The sequence below is a fragment of the Fistularia commersonii genome, chromosome 5, assembly GCF_037954325.1.
Source record: "Fistularia commersonii isolate RoL2024-O1a breed Wild chromosome 5, RoL_Fcom_v1.0, whole genome shotgun sequence".
Lineage (NCBI taxonomy): Eukaryota > Metazoa > Chordata > Actinopteri > Syngnathiformes > Fistulariidae > Fistularia > Fistularia commersonii.
In genome coordinates this window covers 7,772,975-7,795,669 of record NC_141288.1, presented here as the reverse complement: position 1 = coordinate 7,795,669, position 22,695 = coordinate 7,772,975, and the positions used below count along the sequence as shown (strand labels likewise).

The 22,695-nt window shown below is 42.8% G+C and overlaps 1 protein-coding gene across 1 annotated transcript; it reads left to right on the top strand.

Annotated features, from left to right (window-relative positions):
• The first annotated feature begins 4,094 nt into the window (after window positions 1-4,094).
• On the top strand, window positions 4,095-22,672 carry dnai7 (dynein axonemal intermediate chain 7). Its single transcript, XM_086147388.1, has 16 exons — window positions 4,095-4,352; window positions 14,595-14,679; window positions 14,815-14,903; window positions 15,031-15,135; window positions 15,744-15,881; window positions 16,040-16,174; window positions 16,543-16,646; window positions 18,020-18,178; window positions 18,840-18,975; window positions 19,069-19,162; window positions 19,348-19,511; window positions 19,587-19,743; window positions 19,890-20,104; window positions 20,184-20,342; window positions 21,537-21,650; window positions 22,343-22,672. The coding sequence occupies exons 1-16, from the start codon at window positions 4,095-4,097 to the stop codon at window positions 22,616-22,618; spliced, it is 2,388 nt and encodes a 795-aa protein (XP_086003514.1). The 3' UTR covers window positions 22,619-22,672.
• The last annotated feature ends 23 nt before the right edge of the window (window positions 22,673-22,695 follow it).

The following is a 22,695-nucleotide window of genomic DNA, read 5'->3' as shown; positions in this document are numbered from 1 at the left end:
CCCTCCTGAGTTGCCGGCTGGCAGATGAGAATCTTGTTGGCACCTTCCGAATGTTGTTCTCGATGGCCTCACCAAACTATGCACAAATTTTTGTGCAACCACCAGCAACCACCATGGCTGCATGCCACTTGGCCTGCCGGTGCCTGTCAGCTCCCTCGTTATTCAGAAGTCACCACTCTACCACATAGCCATCTCAAAACCATATACATACATACATTAATTTCTTCGTTTTTTTGGGGGGGGGTGGGGGAGTTGGGGGGTCAAAGTGCGATTAGTGGGGTAGTGCTTGGTGAAGAGGCACGTTTTCAGCTATCGGCAGAAGATGGGCAGCGACCCCGCCGTTCTGACCATTTCCGGGAGTTCGTTCCACCACTGAGGAGCCAAGACCGAGAAGAGCCGAGACCGGTTTGATTGGCAGCCAGGGGCTGGGGTGAACAGTCGCCGAGAGGTGGCAGATCGGAGGGGTCGGGTAGGGATATGTGGCTTGACCATATCCTGAAGATATGACGGGGCTGTCCCATTTACTGCCTGGTAGGCGAGCACCAGGGTCTTGAACTTGATGCGGGCGGCTACCGGGAGCCAATGAAGGGACATAAGAAGGGGAGTTGTGTGGGAGAATTTAGGACTGTTGAACACCAGGCGGGCTGCTGCTTTCTGAATAAGCTTCAGAGGCCTGATGGTCACCACTGGGGCACTGGCAAGGAGGGAGTTGCAGAAGCCCAGACGAGAGATGACTAGAGCCTGGAAGAGTATCTGTGCCGTATCCTCCTTGAGGAATCTGCGAATCTTCCTGATGTTGTGAAGGAGGAACCTGCAGGAACATGCAACTGCTGCGACATTCGCTGAGAACAACATTTAGTTATCTAGGGCCACACCCAGGTTTCTCGCAGTTGTGATTGGCCTTACCACTGTGTTGTCGATGGTGATGGCCAGGTCTCTATGCGGACAACCTTTCCTAGGGAGAGAGAGCAGCTCAGTCTTGTCTAGGTTGAACTTCAGATGGTTAGTTGCCATCCAATCTGAGATGTCGGACAGGCAAGCTGTAATTCGGGCTTCCACCTGTGTGTCTGATGGAGGAAAGGACAGGATCAGCTGTGTGTCATCAGCATAGCAGTGGTAAGAGAAGCCATGGGAGCGAATGACAGAACAAAGCGATGTTGTGTACAGGGAGAAGAGGAGAGGGCCTGAAAACCGAACTTTGTCGAACACTGGTAGACAGTCTGTGTGGTTCAGACACAGCCCCCCACCACATCACCTGGTAGGAGCGACCTGTCGGGTAGGATGCCAACATGGAGAGTGCAGATCCTGTGACACCAAGACCCTGGAGGGTGGAGACAAGTATCTGGTGGTTGACTGTGTTGAACGTGGCTGACAGGTCAAGAAGTATAAGCACAGACGAGAGAGAGGTGGCTCTCGCTTCCTGCAGTGATTGTGACACTGCAAGGAGGGCTGTCTCTGTCGAGTGACCTTCTTTGAACCCTGACTGAAAAGGGTCCAGGAGGTTGTTATGGTGAAGGTAGTGAGAGAGTTGTTTAAAGACTGCGCACTCAAGTGTTTTTGAGAGAAAGGGTAGTAGGGAGACGGGTCTATAGTTTTTGACGTCAGATGGGTCAACTGCTGGTTTCCTGAGCAGACTTGAAGGCAGATGGAAAGCAGCATGTCTCGAGGGATGTGTTGATGAGGTGAGATAGGAAGGGGAGAAGGTCCGGTGCTATGGATTGTAAGAGGGGGGAGGGGACTGGGTCAAGTGGTGGGGAGGGAGAAGAGGGTTGGTTGGCTGTGGAGCTAGTTGGATCATGACAGAAAGAGGATCCGATGTCATTTACTTTCCTTTCAAAGACGTTTGCGAAATCATCGGGCAGAAGGGAAGAGGCGGGAGGGGGAGGAGGGGGTTGGAGAAGTGTAGTGAAGATTTCAAAGAGTTTCTTGGGATTAGATGCAGAGAATTGAATTTTGGAGCGACAGAAGGTGGCTTTCGCCTTTGAGAGATTGGAGGAGAAGGTGGATAGGAGTGATTGGAATGTTTGGAGATCATCAGGGAGTAGGGACTTCTTCCATTTGCGTTCAGCCGCTCTGAGGGTCCGTCTGTCACTACGCACAGTGTCAGATAGCCATGGAGCTGGTGGGGTTTAGCGAACAGGTCTGGATTTGGGGGGGCAGAGTTGTTCTATTGAGGAGGAGAGGGTGGAAATCAGTGTGTCAGTAGCTTTGTCAGTGGGGAGGAGGTAAAATGAATTGATCGAGGGGAGAGAAGCGGTAGTGGATGAGGCAAAGTCCATGAAATTCAGTGAACGGAGGTGTCTGTATGTAGAGACCAGGTGGGCAGTGGGGGGAGTTGAGGGAGAGGGGGAGAGGGCTAGGATGCAGGTGATAAAATGGTGATCTGAGACCTCACTACTGAGGTCCACCAATGAGTTTGGGGGTTACCACTTCGACAAGCACTAACCACCTTATGGCTACAGCTCCAGTCTGCCCCCTCAAGAATGGAGGCATGGAAACATGACGCACTTGGACTCAATGTCCCCTGCCTCCCCCGGGATGTAGTTGAAGCTCTTCAGAACGTGGGAGTTGATCATTGAACTGCAGCCAAAGGTGTTGCTGGTGTCAGGTGCATATGTGTACACCTTTATGTCTGAACATGGTGTTCATTATCGACAGTCCATGTCGAGCACAGAAGTCCAGTAACAAAACACTGCTTTGGTTCAGATCAGGGAGATCGTTCCTCCCAATCACTTTTCTCCAGGTCTCGCTGTTGCTGCCCATGTGAGCGTTGAAGTCACATAGTAAGATGAAGATGAGGGAGTCCCCGACAGGAGTTATCTATCTATCTATCTATCTATCTATCTATCTATCTATCTATCTATCTATCTATCTATCTATCTATCTATCTATCTATCTATCTATCTATCTATCTATCTATCTATCTATCTATCTATCTATCTATCTATCTATCTATCTATCTATCTATCTATCTATCTATCTATCTATAAGAACTTAAAACATTGTTTGCTTTTTTTGCCTTTGCAACCTCTACCTTCACATAGTGAAACGTCTCTCTGTACTCCTGTCTACTCTCTTCAGTCTCCTAAGTTTCCAATTTCTTCTCAGCCAACCTCATTTGCTGTTAACTCTCCTGCACCTCCTTATTCCTCCATCAAATCCAGCGTCATCTTTACTCCTCAGATGATAAACCAAGTATTCTCCCACCTGTCTCCCTGATCACATTAGCTACAGTTGTTCAGTCATCTGGAAGTTCCTAATGACCTCCCAGAGTCAATCTCAATCCAAAAAGCACACAACACTCTCTCCACTTTGTCCTCTGCTCTGCCATTGCCCTCTTCATCCACCTTGTCATCAAGGCTGCAGTTCAGCTATCAAACTGCACGCCTCACGAGCAAGACAGAAACAAAGACTCTTGTAAGATCAGAGGAGAGAGGATCTGTGTTTACATGCACAATGAGTGGTGTAATAGCACCAGAATCATTGACACACTCTGTGGCCCTGATTTAGAGTTTCTGGCAGTCTTGAGCAGATCGTTTTATCTCCAGGGTAACTAACAGTAGTCAAGTTGGCAAGAAAAGAAATTAGAGATGCCAAACTGTCACACAAAAGAAAAATCGAGAACCACCTCTCATAGAGGGATACGAGAAAACTGTGGCAGGGCATAAACCCAGCACCTGTCAAAACTGATGCCCCGTGGGCCGAGGAACTCAACTCTTTCTTTGCCTGCTTCGAGGCTCTCAGGCCTTCGAGAGAACCATCATCAAGCGCACCACCTTTCCAAAATAACACACTGCTACTTTGGAGTATGCAGTGAGACAGGTACTGAAGACTGAACCTAAGGAAAACCACTGGCCTGGATGGAGCACCTAAAGGGGTACTCTGAGCATGCATCAATGAGCTCACTGGTGTCTTCACCACAATCTTCAACTGGTGCCTGACACAAGCCACTGTCTCTCTATGACTGAAGTTATCTACAATAATCCCTGACCCCAAAAATCCAGCTGTAGTTAATCCCCAGGCCAATAACTGCACTGACGCCAATGGCCATGTAATGTTTTGATAGACTACTCTCACAGCACATCAAGTCCACCATGCCTCCATCTCTCGACCCCCACCATATTGCATACAGAGCAAACTGCTCTTACAAGGACTCTATCAGGATAGCGCTCCACCCCGCACTCAGCCCCCTTGAGCACCCAGGAAACTACGCCAGGGTGCTCTTCATAGGTTTTAGCTCTACCTTCAACACTATCATTCTGGATATCCGGGTGGAGAACCTGTCTCCCCTGGGCATCTTGACCCCCATCTGCCACTGGATTAAGGACTTCCCAACAAACCGCCCACAAGCAGTCAGACCAGATTACAGAGCAGATTACAACTTTTTGAAAGAGAGTTTACTATATGGTAGGGGTTGTTCAGTTATGTCTGCTGTTACTGTGTTGTCCAATGTTAGCTAATGTCAAAGTTTTGAGTTAAGAAGACTGCCAGTAGAATGGGTTTGGTCATTGTGCTGTGTTTGGTGTTCACAATAAAATGGCACGAAATACTGCCTTGTTATTTCTGAAAAGCAAAACCCACAGCTCGCGACATTGGTGTCAGAAGTGGAATTAGAATGATAATTCTAGCAAGAACTCACCAGCCTCATTTTCAGGGGTTGAAGTGAGAGACCGGATGGAAGAAGTGTGACCAAGCCTGAGCAACATGCTCAATGGGAGGAGCATTGGGTGGCACACCGGCTCCAAGACCCTGCAGACACCTGCATTTAATTGTCAAAACAGTATTTTTTGATTAGTTTAAACTTACCCTACAAGATCCTCAATCATCGTGTTCATGAAATGTCTCTTTTTCCCCTTCTTTGCATTTATTTTGGTGAGGAAAATAGTCCATTCATGCCCTTTTAAAGGGATTGCCGTTACCATATGTGGTCAGTTGAAGGTGTTTCTGAATGCAAATTAGATTAAATATGCATGAATTTCAAACAGGTGGGATTTATCAATGGAGATCACTTACCAATCTGCGCACAACAGGTGTCCTCATGTTTGAGTACAGATTTTATACACTAAATTTCAAGTCACACACAATTTATAAACCTTTTCTACTCTCAAATGAAGAATGAAGCCCATGATCTGGCGGAATGGATGAACAGGACACTCACTATACCGCCATCCTCATATGCAACCATCGCCGAGACTAGAGCTGCCTCAATTCCCTGGTCTTGTGGGTAAACCAGGCGGCCATGCAGGAGTTCACAAATTTTACCCTTGCTGCATATTTGTTTGGCCTTCAGTGGACGCAAATTCCACTTGAAACAGAAGTGAAAGGGGAGCATGGACTGCTACCATAGTCGCCTCTGTAGCCACTTGCCACTTGCCACTGTAAGCATCTGTGTGGCCCATAAACTGGTCAGACCATCAGAGGTCGAAACAAGGGTGCAGCAGTTGTTTGAGGACTTTGGGACCAAGGTATGGGCCTAGTACCCAGTGGGAGAGAAGGGCTGCTCCTCAAAGCTTACCAGTGACTGGTTTGGAACTTGCTCAGTCCTGGAGAAACTTAGTATGGTCTAGAAAGTGAGACTGTGCGAAAGGCAGTTGTTCTCCACCAAGAATGGTTGGCACCCTAGCAGCCATGAGTCTCAACTGCTGAGCAGTAATATGACGTTCTTTCAGAAACGCAAGATAATCCCGCCTGCATTTGGATGCTGGAGGTTGCAGAGGAGATGGGGGCATCCAAACCCCATTGAGTGCATCCTTGGGCCAAGGGTGGTGATGGAGACAGTAGTGCAGACTCAACCAAAACATAACGAATCTTCAAATGAAATGAAGAGTCAAATGCCATACATCACAAACACTGTACTGCAAATGAATGAGTTGCTGGCACAGATGTGCATCAATGGGTGAGGGGTGGGGCAGGATATATGTTTGGCATTGGCTCATCTACTCCAGGGGATTCTGGCAGCAGGACACCTTGTCTGATGGCAGAGTTGTGTAGCATGCAAAATAAGATGATGTGACACGTTTTTTCAGCCTAATACTGATAGACGCACATTGCCTTGAACAGGCATAGCCATCCACCTTTTAGCAGGCCTGTTAGGCATGCAATGACTCTTCTTGTATGTGCATGAGCCCAGTGTTAGTTGTGCTCCTTCTGGGTCCTCAGGTAGGCGACAGGGGTCATTAGCCACGTCTTCAGTGGATATCCTCAATCACTTATAGAGATGTTATGATAACCATACAAGGCTCAGAAAATAAATGTGACATGTGACAATACTCACCAATCAGCCAGCCGTCATTAACAGCTCCTGCTTGGTGGCCCAATTACATCATGTGTATGCATGTTGGGGGATTTGGATAAGGACAATTTTCTCTAGACAGAAAGGCCCCTTCTGTGCTAGTGAACTGGAACTGGGAACTTGGATGGGGCCACCAGTGAAAATATACATACATATTCTATGAGAAAAAAGTGGGAGAGAGCTAGACAGACTCACAAGTAAGGGGATTGTATAGCCAGTGAAATGTTTGGAATGGGCAGCGCCCATAGCCCCAGTGTTTAATTCAGTGCATACAGTATATGCGGAGATTACAGTCAACCTTGTCTCAAAGCTTGAGCAGTACTGAATACTGAAATTTGAGGATTTGTTTGAGAAGTTGTCAGGGGGAGAAAAATTCAGTAAGCTGGACATGAGCCATGCATATCAACAGGCAAGACTTGATGAAGCGTTCAAGCAACATAATGGCTCATTCCAGGTGAATTGTCTTCCTTTCAGAGTTGTGTAGAGTCCAGCCATTTTTTTAATGGATGATGGAGAGTCTATTGGCAGGCATTCCAAATGTAGCTGTCTATTTTGACGGTGTCCTGCTGACTGGACCAACTGACCAAGCTCATTTTGCAATGGTGAATGAAGTGCTGGCATGGCTAAGGGAAGCCAGACTTCGATTCAAGTGGCAAAAATTTGGTTTAATGGTGCCGGTAGCGGCATTCCTTGGACAAAATGTTGATGCCCCTGGTTGCATCAACGACCACATAAAGTCAAAGCCATACAGCAAGAGCCTGCACCAACCAATGTCACTCAATTGAGAGCCTGTCTGGGTCTGCTCAACTTCTACAATCGTTTCCTAGCCTTTCTAAACCTGGCTATCACATGTACATAAACTGTTGATAAATAAAAGCAAATGGAAATGGGAGGCAGAACAACAAAGAGCTTTTGAAGAATCAAAACAACTCAAATGGCATCCCGTCGTATTCAGTGCTAGTCAGTGACCTTGGGAGGGTACGGATACCAAACAATTTACAAACAAGGTAAAGACCACGGCAATGTTGATGCACTGAATGGCCTCCCTCTGCCACATCAACCTGTGAAAAAGGAGCAGGAGGAACAAGTGCTGATGATCAATAGTGCGACCCACGTCTCGACAGTGGAAGTGTGGAAATGGACAAGCAGAGACCCTGTATTGTTGAGAGTGGCTGAATTTGCTCAACATGGCTGGCCGCTAGAAGGCCTAGATACAGGTTTCCAACCATAAGCTGTAAGAAAAACTGAGCTGAGTGCATAATGGTTGTGTATTTTGGAGCTCTCAAGTGGTGGCACCGCCATTCTAGATGGGAAGCATTGTTACAACAGCTACACTATGATCACACTGGCAGAACCAGAATGAAAGCTTTAGGGCGAAGTTATTTCTGGATTGAGGCTATAGTCAAAACACTGTAATTCAGGAGCTCACCACTTCATCAGTGGGAGTGGTGAAGCATACTGTGGAAAGGCCACATAAACGCCACATAATGGCCCCACATAGTGGGGCCATTAATGGGACAAATGTTTTTGATCATAGTGGATGCCTATTCCAAATAACTGGATGTTTACCCAATAACCACTACAACATCTTCAATCTCATGTGTACAGAGAGGCTGTCAGAGAGCCGTCAGAGATTACCAGTAACAACGGAATCAGATAATGGTTCCTGTTTTGTGAGTGCAGAATTCAAAGAATTTATGCAAAGAAATGGAATTGAGCACATCACCTGTGCTGAGCGTGCAGTTTACATCTTCAAAGCAATGAGGAAGAAGTGAGTGAAGCATCAACACTAAAGTATCAAGAGTGCTGTATATTTATCTGATCACACCACAGTCCACCATGGGGCAGTTGCCTGCTGAAATGCTACATGGCAGGAAGTTAGGATCAACACTAGACGAAATTGATCCTGACTGTCAGACATGGCAGGAATGAAAACAGGAATCCTAAAGAAATTCCATGACAAACCGGTCACACAAAGCAGTTTGTGACATGGAGATGCTGTGACTACAAAGAACTTCATTCATGGACCTAAGTGGATTCCTGGGGTCATAACCAAAACCAAAGCCTCTTTTACAAGGTCATGCTGGGAGATGGCAACATTGTACACAGACAGGTACTGGCAAGGCTTGTATCTTCTTCTTCTTCTTCTTCTTCTTCTTCTTCTTCTTCTTCTTCTTCTTCTTCTTCTTCTCCTCCTCCCCCTCCTCCTTTCGGCTTTTCCCTTCAGGGGTCACCACAGTGAATCAACCTTCACCATCTAACCCTATTCCCTGTATCCTCCTCTCTGACACCAACTATCTTCATATCCTCTCTCAATATATCTATGAATCTTCTCTTTGTCCCCTAGACGTAGACCTAGACCTCCTTCCTGGCAGCTCCAATTACAGCATCCTTCCACCAATATATTCACTATTCCTCCTCTGCACATGACCGAACCATCTCAGTCTGGCCGTCTGACCTCCTGTCCAAAAAATCTAACTTGTGCCGTCTGATAGACTCATTGCTAATCTTATCCATCCTCGTTACTTCTAGAGAGAGAGAGCATTTTCATCCCTGCAACCTCTAGCTCTGCCTCCTGTCTTTTCGTCATTGTTACTGTTTCAAGGCCAAACAGCATCGCTGGTCTCACCACTGTCTTGTACACCTTTCCTCTCATTCTGGCTGCATAGTCGCATATTACCCGTGACACTTTTCTCCACCCATTCCAACCTGCTTGTACTCATCTCTTCACCTCTTTTCTACACTCTCCGTTACTCTGGACTGTTGACCCCAAGTACCTGAAATCCTCCAACTTCTTGATCTCCACTCCTTGTAGCCTCACTGTTTCACCTGAGCTCCTCTCATTCACTCACCTATTTTCTGTCTTGCTGCCCCTAACTTTCATTCCTCTCCTTTCCAGCACAGACCTCTTCGAATACCTGTTCTCTGCTCTCACTGCAGATTACAATGTCATCTGCAAACATCATGGTCCATGGAGATTCCTGTCTAACCTCATCTGTCACCCTGTCCATCATCACTGCAAACAAAAAGGGGCTCAGAGCTGATCCCTGATGGAGTCCCACCTCCATTTTAAACTTCTCTGTTACTCCTACAGCACACCTCACTGTCTCACAGCTAGCATACATGTCCTGCACCAGTCTAACATACTTCTCTGCCACTCCAGATTTCCTCATACAGTACCAGAGCTCCTCTCTTGGAATCCTGTCATATGCTTTTTCCAGGTCTACAAAACCACAAAGCAGCTCCCTCTGGCCTTCTTTGTATTTCTCTCTTAGCATTCTCAAAGCAAATACTCTGTAGTACTCTATCTAGGCATGAAGCCATACTGCTGTTCACAAATGCTGACTTCTGCTCCCAGTCTAGTTTCCACTATTCTTTCCCCTAATGTAATTTTATGGTTCATCAATTTTATCCCTCTATAGTTGCTGCAATTCTACACATCTCCCTTATTCTTAAAAATGGGCACCATCATACTTCTTCTCCATTTTTCAGGTGTAGCACTTCTCTAACCCTGTTAGGAGGTCAGAGCCCTGGGTCGATAATTATTCTCCTATTTGTGGTAAAACGTATTTACCCCTTCTTCAAAGATCACAAAAAGTACCACTTATAGAAAACAAATTGCCGAAGCACTTTACAAAAATAACTTGTAATTTATTAAACAGAAATATGAATGTGTCAGAAAAAAATAAAAATGAAATTATGAACCTTTGTATAACACTTTAAATTGTGAGCCTGCACCTATACACCAGTTGGTGATCAGATTGAAAAATTAAAGAAAAATGACCCCCCAGTTGCAGGCCTGATCGACGCTGAAGAACGTGGGAGCCAAAAAACGTACAGGCCCTTTACTTCGGTTGGTAGGAGAAAAATAAGAGGCAAATTCTCCCTCTTTGAGCAGTCAGTCAGCAAAATTAAGTGAAGTACTCATGCTTGGAGAAGAATCAATGTCAGCATTCTTTATTTCCGCTCCTGACAGTTTAGACTGGAGAGGTCGGCTGAGGCGGCAGGCGGGAAGGGCTGGTCGCCATTTCTGTCGTGGCCAGAGGAGCTACCGGGCTTTTCCTGGTCACCTGGAGCGCTATCTAGGCTGGTGCGGGAAACCTTTGTCCCTTGTTGCCAGAGGAGGTTGGTCGCCTGAAGCGCTGTCGTCCACGGACTGTTGTCCGCGGTTAGCGATCCAGTTAGCTTAGCCAGCTAACTAACATGACGGCAAAGTCCTTCTTTGGTGTCGTCACAGTTTTTTTTTCTTGTCGTGCCGCAGTCCAGTCACTGTAGCAGGTACAGTGTTTGACTGCTCTGCACTTTGCATCAAGCAGAACCGGAACTTTTTCAGTCCAGAAAGTCCTGCAGGTGCAGCTGCCGCAAAGCCGCACATGCGGCTCCCCTGCTCCTCCTCGTCTCTCCCTCACACCTAAACCTGGTTGCACCTCACCCTGCCTTACTTCCGCCCCCCAGCCAATTGGAAACAGAAAAACTGTAAAGACGATTCAACGCCCAATCACAAGTAGCAAAAGAAACACTAAATTTCTCAGGGGTTACAACGGCATCTTCTTGCTCTCTAAGATCCTGTCGAATAATCGAGTCAGAAACTCTACCGCTGCCTCTCCTAGACACCTCCACAGGTATATCATCAGTACCAACTGCCTTATTACGCTTAATCCTCTTCAGTGCCTTCCTCACTTCATATTAACCAATCTCTGCTACTTTGTGGTCCACAATCGTCACCTTTTCTACCCTGGCCTCTCTTTAATGCTCCTCATTCATTAGCTCTTCAAAGTACTCTTTTCATCTTCCCTTAATTGTTCTAGCATCAGTCATTATGTTCTCCTCTTTATCCTTAATCACCCAGACCATTTTTACATCCTTTCCATCTCTATTTCTCTGTTTTGCCAACCTGTATAGGTCTTTCTCTCCCTCCTTACTGTCCAACCGAGCATACAAGTCATTGTGCGCCCTTTGTTTTGCCTTTGCTACCTTTGTCTTTACCTTATGTTATATCTCGTTGTACTCCGGTCTGTTCTTTTTAGTCTTTTCAGTGTCCCACTTCTTTGCCAACCACTTTCTCTGGATATACTCCTGCTTTTCCTCATCCCACCACCAAGTCTCCGTATCTACTTTCCTTCAAGATAATACACCCAGTACTCTTCTATCTGTCCCCCTGATAACATTATCTATAGTTTTCCAGTCACCTGGAAGCTCTCCCCGACCACCCAGAGCCTTTCTCATCTCCTCCCTGAAAACCATAAACACTCCTCCCTTCTCAGCTTCCACCACTTTGTCCTCTGCTCCGCCTTTGTCCTCTTGATCTTCCTTGTCACCAGAACCATCCTACAAAACACCATCATATGCTGTCTGGCTATACTCTCACCTACAACTACTTTGCAGTCACTGATCTCTCTCAGGTTACGTCGTCTATACAAGTTGTAGTCAACCTGCGTGCTCCTACCTCTGCTCTTATAGGTTAACCTATGTTTCTGCCCTCTCTGGAAAAAGTGTACACGGCAGCCATTGCCATTCTTTTTGCAAAGTCTACCACCATCTGTCCCTCTGCATTCCTATCCTGTATACCAAAACTGCCCATTACTTCTTTATCCATCCAATTGCTTGCACCAACATGTCCATTGATGTCTGCACCAATTACCACTCTGTCATTTCTGGGGATATCCTGCATCACTTCATCTAACTCATTCCAGAACTTCTCCTTCTCCTCTAACATCCCATCCCCGGGGGCATGGCCACCAACAATGTTGAGCATCACACCTTCCATTTTCAGTTCCAGACTCAAGTCTATCTGACATTCTTTTCACCCCAGAACATTCCTAACAAACTCCTCCTTTAAGACAACTCCAATTACATTTTTCTTGCTATAAAAACAATGATAGTACAACTTAAAACCTGGTTCTAAGATTCAAGCTACCTGTCCACCTGGTCTCCTGGACATGTATATCTACCTTCCTTCTCTGCATCATGTCGACAAACCTAACCTTTTCCTTTCATAGTCCCGATATTCAAAGTCCCTACTCTCTGTACCAGACTCTTGCGTTTCCTCTCTCTCTCTGCTTCTGAACATGCCCTCCTCCTCTCCTTCTTCGATCTTCAGAATGATTTGAAGTAACCAATTGTCAGAGGAGCAGCAACAGTTTTGGCAGAGTCCAAGGACACTTGGCCAGAAGACACCTGCTGTGTTCCAACCGGCAAGGTCTGCTCCAGTCGATTCATCAACATTTGTGACTAACAAACCACTTCTGGGGACACCAGTTTAATCACAACAGCTGACTGTAGCCGTGCGATGGCTGCAACGACCTCTGTTTAAATCAGGTTTTGTGGAAGACTTTGAATGCTGTATTAAAAAAAGCTTTCTCTCACTAAGTTGTTAAAGTTTACAGTAAGTGACAGAGACAGTGTTTGTTTTTTCCTTTTCCATTTGTATTATCCCTGGTTCAATTCAGACAAGGGAGCCTTTATGTGTGGAGTTTACATGTTTACCTATGTCTGTGTGGGTTTCTTCCAGGTTCTCCAGTTTCCTCCCACTGTCCAAAAACATGCAGAACGGTAGTTGGAAAAAATTGGGAAAACTGCCCTGAATAAATTAGTGAGTGAATGGTTGTTTGTCTGTATATGTGACCCTGCGATTGACTGGCAACCAGTCCTGGGTGTACTGTCCCTCTCGTCTGATGACAGCTAGGATAGGCTCCAGCATCCCCTGAGCGCAGGATAAGCGACAGAAGATGGATGGATGGGGTGGCATGTGGTAGAATGCTACTTGTGTCATTGTTTGAATATTCCTCTAGGGGGACAGCATTGGTTTAGCGTTTGTAACCCTGTTTACGTAAGATGAGCGCACACTTTAATAGTTGATCTGTGGTGGGTGGTGCCCCTTTGAGTCTCCATAACAAACCCATACATTTGTCATGTAGGAGGCAAGACCTTATAGCGTAACGTTTTCGTCAATTATCGTATTATTTTGTCAGTGCCATTACTTCCGTCACTAGAACAAGGTAGTTGCTAAGCGACCCAAACATTTTCCTGTCTGAGGCTGGTCACTTCCAATCCTGTTTACGTAAGTTTCCACAGATTATTTCAGCGGCAAAGGACTCATTTGACTTTAGAGGACGATAGCGTGTAATTGAATGAAACAGGCGTGACTGTATTTAAAGAGTCGGCGCAGCGCTTTCGCGCGTTTTGTCCACTTTCAGGGCACACAAGACTAGAGGTTTTTAAGAGGAGGGGCCGGGGTCAATTTGAAAAGGGTGGACATAGAGTTTTTGCCATAACTGGGGATTTGAACCTTTAGGACTTTTGAGTATGCAACTGTATGCTTAATGGGGGAGGTATGTTTTAATTTTTAGTGTGGAAGGCTTTAAGTTATTTCTGTAGAGAGAAATTACGTGGCACTTAATATATGTTTTATACTTCAAGGACAGTTTTTGTTACCATATTCCAAATGAGAAGCCTATTTTGCCATCTTTCTACTAGCACAGAACCTGTTGTAACATCATAGACATTGTGTGTCCCCTGTGTGACATCACACTAGTCTTAACACACCTTGCTGTGAGGATTGGTGTTTTGATGTCACAAAAGGCACAATTTTAATATTAAAACAGTGCCTTTAAACACAGGTTAAAAACCTGTCAGTTCTGAAATTTAACATTTCACCATGGTGAGTGTTTTCATTCTTCTTCTTGATGTAATCTGAGAAATCCATGAATGTGGGTGTGTGAAACAAACAAATGGTAAAGTAACCAAGTAATGCAGAGGGATGCATTTAGCTTCATTGATTTCATGTCAGGGAGTGTTTTTACTTAAATACCTACTTTCCAATTCATTTTTACAAAGTATCTAATTATAAATCACATTCAAAAACTAGGTTGTATATCACTACCAGTAGAGCATATAGTTAAAAAGAACTTTTCCACATGCTCCAAATGTCTTATCCTGTGCATTTGACTAATGTATTCCCTTTTCTGTCAATACATGTATTTGTCTGTATGTGAATGAAAGGCACCCAAGAAAGGAAAGGTATGAAAAAATGCAATCAGTGATATTGTTATATGGTGAATAGCATACAACAAAATATACAACTTTCCATTTTCTTTCTAATTATCTTTTGTTGATGACTGTTTCATCTTTGACTCAAATGCAGCCAAGCAAGGAAAAGCATAACAAAAAACAGTCAGCATAATTTTTTTTTAAATTATCATACCATGTTCAAAGGCCAGAGAGGTAGTAGCTATCCCCAAACCTTGGACAGCATATACTCACATTTCGGCGTATCACTGTCTTCTATTAACTTACCCTCAAGTCAGGCAAAAAGGGACATAAGATGACCAAGGCTCAGAAGATGAAACTACAGAAGGAGGAGGAGGAGAGAAGGCTGCAAGAGGAAGGTAAATTTGCCATGTAGTTTCGGGACAATGCATCTTCTGAATTTGGGAACCAAGCAGTAAGACTCTATTTTGAAACAAAGGATTGATGTTTCAGGAAGGCATAACATGCTCAACCAATGCACTTTCTGTCTTTAGAGGAGGCTCGACTCCAGGCTGAGCGGAGTGAATGTGACAGGTTAGAAAGAAAGAAAAAGCAACAGGAGCTAGAAAGACTTGAGGAAAAGGTAAGTGTCTTTGGGATGAGTCGCAATGTAAATTTTTGCAGCAATTTTATGAAAGGATGGGCTATGTACATTGTGTACATTGAGTGATGTAATTATGTATCAAAAGTTCCTTCCGTTTTGCACTCAGGACATGCAACGCCGAGATCATGAGCTGAATGAACTCTGCCATCTATTGGAGGAGAATCATACTGCTGTCACCAAATGGAAAACTGGAACTACGGAGAGAGCAAAGGTTTGCAATCAGTGAGAACAAAAGTAAAAGTCTGATAATCAATGATAAATTTCCCTCAGAAAACAGTACATTAATGATTAAAAGGCAACATAGTTATATACATCATAAAAGTAAGGTGATGTTAGCCAGACTGATTCAATTATTTTTAAGAATGGATGTGAATAATCATTCAGTTAAGGTTTTAAAAATATTGCATTCAGTTTCTTGTATTGAAAAGCATTTTCTTGATTTTCAACTAGAAAATATAAATGACCCTGAATTTAGAAATAAAATTCTGTAACAGATTGCATATTAAGTAGAAAAAAGTAGGAATGAAAAAAAATATGCCATATTCCTGATATAGCAAAATCCCCAGTGCACATTACTTTATTAATTTGAAAGAATGACAGAAACTACCTTTAACCTGAGAAGAAATTATCAAGCACATTTAAGAAAATAAAAGGAATGTATCAGACGACAGAAACAATACCAAATAACAAACCATAAACAACAAAAATTATTAAAAGAAACATGTCAGTTTTATTTTCATAAAACTTAACACATTTCTTATGTTTCTTATTATATTTTCAATTACTTGCAGCAGACTGTTTTTTTGTGTTTCTGTGCAGTGGGAGAGGTATATGTGTTGTGATGGCAGTCCTGATCCGGCAGTACAACAGGATGTTAACACATACATAAGCTTATGGAGAGATGACCCAGAAATAAACATTACTATTGTGCTCAAGAAATGTGACTTTACGCTAAAGGTCTGTTAACTCACATTTTCAGGTTGAATGTTCAAAAGTTACCAAAGACGCAACTACAATGGCTACATACATGAGGGCAATAAGTTTTCAATTTTAGTTTAGTTTGTATTTAGAAACTTGAAAACCATATGTTCATTTATAAATATTATCCTTTTCAGATGATTGAAGAGTTGGAGGATCTGGTCAAAGATACTGCAGATCCAAATGAGGCCCTGAAATACCAGGAGTCTCAAATGAATTTGCAGGAACTAATTTATACAAAACACCTCCTCATCACAGCAGAGATTCTAAAGGTGCAAACTTACCATGTCATTTGAGGCTACTTATCAATTTCACATACGCCTTTTCTGCATGGCTAAGATATGGGTCAACGTAGTATCAGCCTACAGTAAATTTAATTTTATTTAAAAATAAAAGTTAACAGTCAAATTTTACAAACATGAAACAAATTTAATATCCAACATGCCATTGTCTATTGTCTATAAAGGTCTGTCTTGTTTGGTGATGTTACCAGTTCTATGCTAATCTAGTAAATTAAAATGCAGATTTTCAAGTGACCATGAACAGAAAAACTACTTCATGTAACCATGCTTATTTTACTATGATGCAGTGATATAGTGATTTAACTTGAATACTTTTATGATCCTGTCATTGATCAAAGGGTGCTAGTATAAATACTGACACTGAGACAGGCAACATGCAAACTGTGGTGAAAGATGACAACATTACGCTGTGTCTCTGGGCCAACCTAAAGAAGAATCCAAGGTATGGCTCGTGTGTGTCTGTTGCACCTCCAACAGGAGTTGAACTCTAGCAAGTATCCTTAACAGATGCCTGTAACACCTCAACTGACTTCTTTTGACCTGAGGGAGCAGTGATTATACTCTAAGCTTCCCCTGAATGTTTGTGCCCCTTTCCTACTCTGAAGGCCAAGCCAATCTCCAAATGCATGGAGTAATCTAATTTCAGGTGAAATCATCAGGATCATCAGGATACCTGAATCTTTTTGCCTCACGCAGTTCTTCCCTTCTTATTCAAGGAGAACAATCCACCATGTTCTGTGACAGAACCATCGCATGTTACTTGGTCTGTCTGATTCTTATCCTGACTTCTTGACACTTGGGAGAAGAATGCCTTTTGGAAGTCATGATGTTGGCCAGAGCCCAGCACCTCCTGCAGACATGTTTGATGTGTGGAATGCATACAGAGCTCATACCACATTTGTTCTGTGACCGTATGGCTTATATCACTGACCCCCGTACTCCTGTAGTATGCCCAGAGGACACCCTGTGGGACACAGTCAATGCTTTATTTGAATCCAAATAACATTCTGACAGGAGAATACCTTCCAAAATCCCTGAGAGAGTAGTCTATGCCCTAGCATAAACTTTCGCAGGGAGTTTGAGTAGTGTGATCCCCCTGCAGTTGGTAAATATATTTTACATATCTTTTTTACACCACCATGGTCTGCAACTCTTTTAGCACTGTCTTGGACCTACTGTAGATGTGAAAGTGTAGAGATTATGTGACACTGAGGAGACAGCCTAGAAAGCGCCATTATGTGCAGTGGATTTCATTCACACCTGTTTCCTGTTAATGTAGTTTCTCGGCAACCACTGTAATTTCCACCAGGAATGTTAACCAAAGCTTATCAGAATATTCTCGATCTGCCATATTTATGGAGGGCATGCCAGCCAAGTTCGCAAGTGTTCTTTCCATTGGCTGATCTTGTCCTCAATTGGCGACAATATGAATCCACCCCTGCTATAAACTCTTAGGACCAAACCCTGAGTTCCTTCTTCTGAAAGTGTCTGACAGGTTTCCAGGACCTCTTAGAGGCTAATCTTTTCCACCAATGTTTGGTTTTTGCAAATCATTTTTAAAATGGGATACTCTGCATGTACAGTGTCAAACAATTGTGTTATGATGTGGTGCTATATAAATGAAATACATACAGTACATATGATCTTTGGCTGATGTGCCCTGGTGACATGTGCAGTTATTAATGGCCATTATAAATACCATAGCAAGACACTATTTGGGTATAGATGAGGCAGGCTGGTCCTCATTATAACCTCCATGGTTTCTCCACAACTGCCCTTTTGAGCAATTACTGAATATTTTTCCTCTTGTTTCAGGTTTAAAGGTTTAATCTTTGAGGAGGCGGGAATAGGTTTTGAGCTTCCAAAGCAGCTGGGTGTGAGTAATATCGCTGTACGGATCCTCCACACGTGCTATGACCACCTGTCCTTGCTTGCCAAGATGACTAAACTCAGCATACACAAACTTAGCCACAGGTCCTGTAGCCCCTTTTCAGGCTTTAATTTGAGAAAACTGAGTGTTATTTCACCTGTGTCGTGTAAGCCTATCACCACTTCTCTTGAAACATGTTTGAAATGAAACTACAACCACTGCAAAATCACAGATTTGTGGAAGCAACAGAAAATAAAAAATAAAACATTTACCAAGTGTTAAGTAATGATGTCAAAATACCATTGAAACTGCAGTGCCACATAGGCAGACATATTTATTCTACTGGAAAGCAGGAGTTACCAATATTCACATTTGTTTAAGAATGAAGAAAATTAACAGCCTGGGTTAATTTTTTTTCAATTTGTAGTTAACTTATTCAGTATTTGCTTAATGTTAACATGTGAGAATTCATATCATCCAGAAAAAAAACAGTGAGAAATAAGATACTAAGATACAAATAATTGATACCTACCCAATATGTTTTGGAAAAATATGACAGCTGACAACTATGAATTTGGCCAGGTACTGTTAATTAAAAAAGCATTAAGTCAGATGTGGTTCATGAGACATTGGTGATTTGCAACTAGTTGAAGTTGTTCCTGGCTTAAGCCTGCAGATATTGTGACTTTTGACTCACACAATTCCCACATTGTAATAAAACTGGATTTGTATTTCATTTTCTTTTCCTTTTGTGTTCTGTTTCAGATCTCTTGCTGGTGCAGAGAATGTTGACATACCTGAGGAAGGAATAACAAATAAGACACAGGATGACATGAGCTTGGAACCACAAACAGTTGTTGAAGTGCTTTCCAGTTTTGGACCTAATAGGCCTGAGGCAGAAGTAAGAGGACTGAATTACAATTGGAATTTTGTTCTCAAATTTAACATAAATTATCATTTTTTTAAATTTATTTATTCTATCTTTACCTGATAGAGTGTTACCAGTCTACGTTCAAGATGCAGAAATGGTGTCCCACCTGCTGTGGGTCGACAGAGCCAGATTCAGACACAAATAGAGGCACTCAACTGTGAGTCTGAGATCCATAAACATATAAGAAATGACTTTAACTCAAAAATGAGTGATAACTGATTTGTAGATACTGTGAGAGAACCACTTATTTCAACAAAAGAAGACAGTGCCTGCATCGGTCATCATGGAAGAATGAATCAGTAGTTTTTACACCTTACTTCTCCATATTATTTCTCTTTATAGCCGACGATGACTTGATTTCTCTCCCAGAGCAGATGTCCATATTGGACCCTTTAGTCCAGGTGGTGGACTTAATGGAGTACATGTCTCTAGGTGGGGTCTTCTATTATGATGTGTTTCATCTCCCACCACAAGCTCATTATGCCAATGGCTGGGAAATAAGACAGGTGACATCTATTTCGTAGTGTTCATCAGGCCTATCTTTGTTTTTCTCATTAATAATACCATTGTACATTTTGGAGGTTTTGGACACAGGTTTACAAGTGTTTCAGTACCCCATGGAAATATCCAATTTAGATGATGAAGCACTGAGAGGCTTTCGAGTTGGGGTATGTGTTGAGCTGCCCAACTATGCTGTTTTCTTGCAAACACCTCAAGTTTCACGCTGGGATGCTGCAGGTATATGTTAAGAATAGTGATACAGAAAAGTGAAAAAAAAAATCTATTTTTGGAAATAATTGAGGTTAAACTATTTTTATAAGATGGCAAAAGGTCTTTGATAACGGTCATGGGTTATCATCAATAATGACTACCTTTTCACAAAGGGAGGCTGTGGAGGATGGATGGAATCACTGATATATCATATGAGGAAGCAGAGGCAAAGATCTCCTTCAAGATGGATTCCTTCTACAACTTTGCACTGATGCAACAAATATATGCCAACTTTCCATTTCGAAGCTGGGAACTCCAGCCTTTGGGCCAAGACTCTGCTCTTTTTACTGTGAATGGAGCACTTCTAAACATCAGCATCACTATCCAAGTGAGAGACAGAATGCAAAACCAAGATAAATCATCAGCTGTAGACAAGAGTATTATCAAGTGTGTATTTCTTTAAACAGGGCAATGAGTGCATGCTCCATTCAGAGCAAAGGAAAGGCCTCTCTCACCTCATGGGCAGATGGATGAATGTTACAGCCCTGCAGAAGGCAATGTATGATGCAGGGGTCAACATCTTTGTGAATGACTATACTGACAAATATGTCAACAGTTGTGGCAAGGTCTGTATCTTGTGCCTTTAAACTTGAAAATTGATAATTAAAATAAAAGAATTATTCTCCTTCCCCTTTGCCCTTCAGGAGTCGCCACAGCGAATCAACAGTCTCCATCTAACCTTATTCTCTTTATCCTCCTCTCTCATACCAACATTTATATCCTCTCACTATGTCCATCAATCTTCTCTTTGGTCTGCCTTGAGACCGCCTGACTGGCAGCTCCAAGAAGGCTTTAATCTTAATTATTGATCCAAATTCAGTGGTCTTGAGTTGTTTATAACACTTGCTATTAATGAGTTCTGAAGCATTATAGGATACATTAGAATAGAATACAGTCATTTGGCAGACGGTTTTAGCCAAAGTGACTTACAGTGGTGATGCCGAGGGTTGAACCAAGAATGCGAAGCATGCACTCTACCACTGAGCTACACGTTTAGCTAAACATAAACTATGAACTGCCTCCAAAGTTCCCCAGTTTATTTTATTACTTTGCTGAACTATGCTATTTGTTATGCTGAAAAAATGTTGTTACTGGTTATACTTGAACTTATTTACCGAGATCAAGTGATTTTCAACCATTGTACCCGCCGCATACAAGTATGCTGTGATCATCAGGTGTGCCGTGAGAAATTTCACATAATTAGTCCAAAAAATGATTTTGTGATTCTTAATATTTGTGCATGTTTAGTGTGTGGGCCTACAATGTAATGACTGACAGAAACATTAAATACTAATGGCAGCTGTAGAGTGTGGTGGTGGGCTGTGGGATTTTTTTTCCAAGGAAATGTACTGTGCCTCAAGAAAGGTTGAAACACACTGGTGTACATTAAAATTTAGTGGTGGTGCTCAGTTCCATGCAAAGCATATGTATATGTATATATATATATATATATATATATATATATATACACACACAAGTGCCAGGGAGCAGGATAGGGCTTCTGTGTCTTCTTCAGGGGAGCCTTAGTAATATTCAGGAAGTGAACCAAAATCCCCTATCCACAAGCAGTGCAGTTTACATTTTTTTGAATTTGGTTTTCCCCAAGAAAGGAATTATTCCAGTAGCGGCAAATGGGCTACCATGGACATTGATTTTGGGGGCAAACATGGTTCCACATGCCAAAATGCTATTGTTCCTGAATATATCTGATAGCATATTAAAATTACATAACCTCACTGAGTGTTTTCTTTCCTCTGCAGGACCCACTTACAGAACATGTTGCATATGAACAGATGGCCCTTTTTGCCTCTGCCTGTGCTTTCTCATGGAGCAAGTGGAATGCCAAATGTGGCAATGATCATCTGGTCATAAAGGTATTCTCTTTCCTTCATGTTAGAACCTTAAGATGACACTCCTAAAATAGCTTTTTTCCCAACAAAGCCCCCCTCTCCAGCTAGCTATAGAAGGATGTGGGCTAGATTTCCTTAACAATCCATATAGTGAATGCCTCTCCTTAACTTCTATAAGCATTAAGACATTTGCTTTGGTTAGGACTGTTTTTTTCAAGTAATTTTTCACACATTTTATAGGATCATTGTTCCTGAGTTAAAATTACATTCTTGCAGGTTCATATACCGTAAAAGGAAATTTTATGTACATTTTTGTGTAACTGCAAGTTCAATTATAAATCGATATTAGGTGGCAGAGCTCAGATTGTAAGAACAGTCTGGGAAAGTTCCTTGTTTAATTCCTAAGCTCCTCCTCCTGCTATTGAACAGGGTACTTCTACTTAGGCACTGCTCAGCAGCTGCCCAGTGCTCAGGGATGAACAATTTCCTCCAAGGAATTACTAAAGTATTTAAAAGTCCAAATATAAAGAAGAAAAAATAATTGTCAGTTCACAGCAAGAATTGTTGCACCATAGTTAGAAGTTGACTTTGCTAATAACTTGCACAGTTGATGACAGGACTGCTTGATTGTTAGGATTTAAGAAGACAAACCTTATAAATAAAGGAAGCATGGTTCAAATCACTGATCATTTTAACATTTTTGGTATTCCTGCCAGGCTTGTGAGCACATTGACCTCCCTCCTGTGCCAGAGTCCACATGGGTTCTTTATTTGCTGGGTGCTCAGAGGAGTCAGAAATTAGAGATCACAGAGGAAAGTGAGACTTTCTCAGGAGAACATTTTCCAGGCAGTGAGTTTCACTCCACCTTCATCCACATGCTCCAGGACAACATGAGTAGCATTGGGTTAGCCAGGACCAGAGCCTCTAACTATATCTTTGTTGACACAGTACAGAGTCTGCTCTGTGCCACCAGACCTCTTATGTATTCATAATCCTTTGTGCATAATTTTGCATATGTATTGTGAACACTTGAATGAGCCATATAAATTGGGAAGTGCACATTAAAACA

Bases quoted from the DNA above. Each gene is read 5' to 3' on its own strand.
- dnai7 (XM_086147388.1), top strand. From the start codon at position 4,095: ATGCCTCCATCTCTCGACCCCCACCATATTGCATACAGAGCAAACTGC. The intron at 18,179-18,839 runs GTCCTGTAGCCC...GTTCTGTTTCAG, and splicing joins ATACACAAACTTAGCCACAG to ATCTCTTGCTGGTGCAGAGA. The intron at 19,163-19,347 runs GTGAGTCTGAGA...TTCTCTTTATAG, and splicing joins ACAAATAGAGGCACTCAACT to CCGACGATGACTTGATTTCT.